The sequence below is a fragment of the Amphimedon queenslandica genome, unplaced genomic scaffold (assembly GCF_000090795.2).
Source record: "Amphimedon queenslandica unplaced genomic scaffold, v1.1 AMPQUscaffold_12259, whole genome shotgun sequence".
Classification (NCBI taxonomy): domain Eukaryota; kingdom Metazoa; phylum Porifera; class Demospongiae; order Haplosclerida; family Niphatidae; genus Amphimedon; species Amphimedon queenslandica.
Window position 1 is genome coordinate 4,326 of NW_003547503.1, and position 1,758 is coordinate 6,083.

Below are 1,758 nucleotides of genomic sequence, written 5' to 3' on the forward strand. Positions count from 1 at the left end.
AGGGAGTATACAAGATGCTAATTTTGGTATCAAAGAAGACGGTACTATAATGGTTGGGTACATATCTGATGATGAAGTATTTAATGAGATCAATCCATTCCGATTCCTATTGACAGGTGTTATATGGTTAGTGAGGAATGGAACTAATAATGTTAATAAGAGTATGTACGTTGAGTGCTCTCGTAACTCCAGAGGTATTAGCATGAATAACTTTGTACGGATCACTTCAGCTCGTGCTGCCATTGGGCATGATGATAAAGAGAGAGTAGTACTGGCTCGTGTTGAAGGGAAGTCACTAGTGAGAGGGTAAGAGGATAATAATAATGTACTGATGTACTTATGATGGGTAGAAAGTTTGAGGTGATTCCGACTTCAATTTTTTAAATTACGGCCATTTTAAGAAATTGGCCAGTTTTTGAATCCCTGTACTATAGCCCAAGTTTTGTCAAGAAATGACTCCAAAATCACCCAATTTTTATTACATTTTCTGATACAAATTGATATCCTTATGCTGTCTAGAAGGTTTGAGGTGATTCCGACTTAAATTTATAAAGTTATGGCCATTTTAAGAAATTGGCCAATTTAAAAAAAATCCCATGGTTTTTTCCAAAAAATGACTCCGAAATCACCCCAAATTTTTATTACATTTTCTGATATATATTGATGCCCTTATGCTATGTAGAAAGTTTGAGGTGATTCTGACATCAATTTTTTAAGTTATGCCTGTTTTTTTTAAAGGCCTGTTTTTGACAAATTTTCTGTACTATAGCCCATGGTTTTTTTTTCAAAAATGGCTCCAAAATCACCCCAAATTTTTATTAAATTTTCTGATGTCCTTATGCTGTGTAGAAAGTTTGAGCTGATTCCTACTTCAATTTTTCAAGTTACAGCTATTTTAAGAAATTGGCCAATTTTTTGAAAAATACCTGTCCTATAGCCCATGGCTTTTCCCAAAAAATGGCTCTAAAATGACTCCAAATTTTTATTATATTTTCTGATACATATTGATGTCCTTATGCTATGTAGAAAGTTTGAGCTGATTCCTACTTAAATTTTAAAAGTTATAACCATTTATAAGAAATTTGCAATTTTTTGAAAAATACCCAAGGCTATTATAGCCCATGCTTTTTTTCCAAAAAATGGCTCCGAAATCACCCCAAATTTTTCTTACATTTCCTGATACATTCTTACTCTCCATAGCTTAAAGCTCTAACTAAATTACAGGAGAAGGATAGGGAGCTAAGTCAGTCTCAAGAGGCAGTTCATTGGTACCAGCAACAAGCACTTACTGATGATCACTGGGTTATTAATAAGATGAGGTGACTATGAACAATATATATGAGGATTTATATTATTATTAATTGTTACTTCACCTCATCTACTTATTGTCTCTTTACAACCTGTTAAATATTTCTCATTTAGTTTTAATGAGGTCATTGTATTGACTGTGTACATAAAATTTTATACAATAAGGTATGTATTAGAGGCGGAATGACTTTGTATATCACATTCAGTTTCTATGTTCCTTCGACTCATTAGTGTATATCACTTTAATTCTTTCCCTTCCCTTTTTGCCTACTTCATTCTCTATTACCTCTCTCCTCTCTCTGTTTCTTGTGATATTAATGTATATGTGTGCAGTGTGTATGATGGAAAAGAGAGAGAGATAGCAACATTTTATTGTAATAATAAGAAGACAAAGAAATTAACAGAAAATAAAAATGATACTGTTAATTTATTTTTAAAATGCTAATAAAA

General features: G+C 32.3%; 1 protein-coding gene across 1 annotated transcript; it reads left to right on the forward strand.

The window, feature by feature from the left end:
- The first annotated feature begins 6 nt into the window (after nt 1-6).
- On the forward strand, nt 7-1,347 carry LOC109588162 (N-acetylglucosamine-1-phosphodiester alpha-N-acetylglucosaminidase-like). The gene is made up of 2 exons (XM_020004345.1): nt 7-306; nt 1,201-1,347. Exons 1-2 carry the CDS (start codon nt 50-52, stop codon nt 1,211-1,213), a joined length of 270 nt encoding a protein of 89 aa, XP_019859904.1. The 5' UTR covers nt 7-49; the 3' UTR covers nt 1,214-1,347.
- The last annotated feature ends 411 nt before the right edge of the window (nt 1,348-1,758 follow it).

Coding starts and splice junctions, on each gene's coding strand:
- LOC109588162 (XM_020004345.1), top strand. CDS start 50: ATGGTTGGGTACATATCTGATGATGAAGTATTTAATGAGATCAATCCA.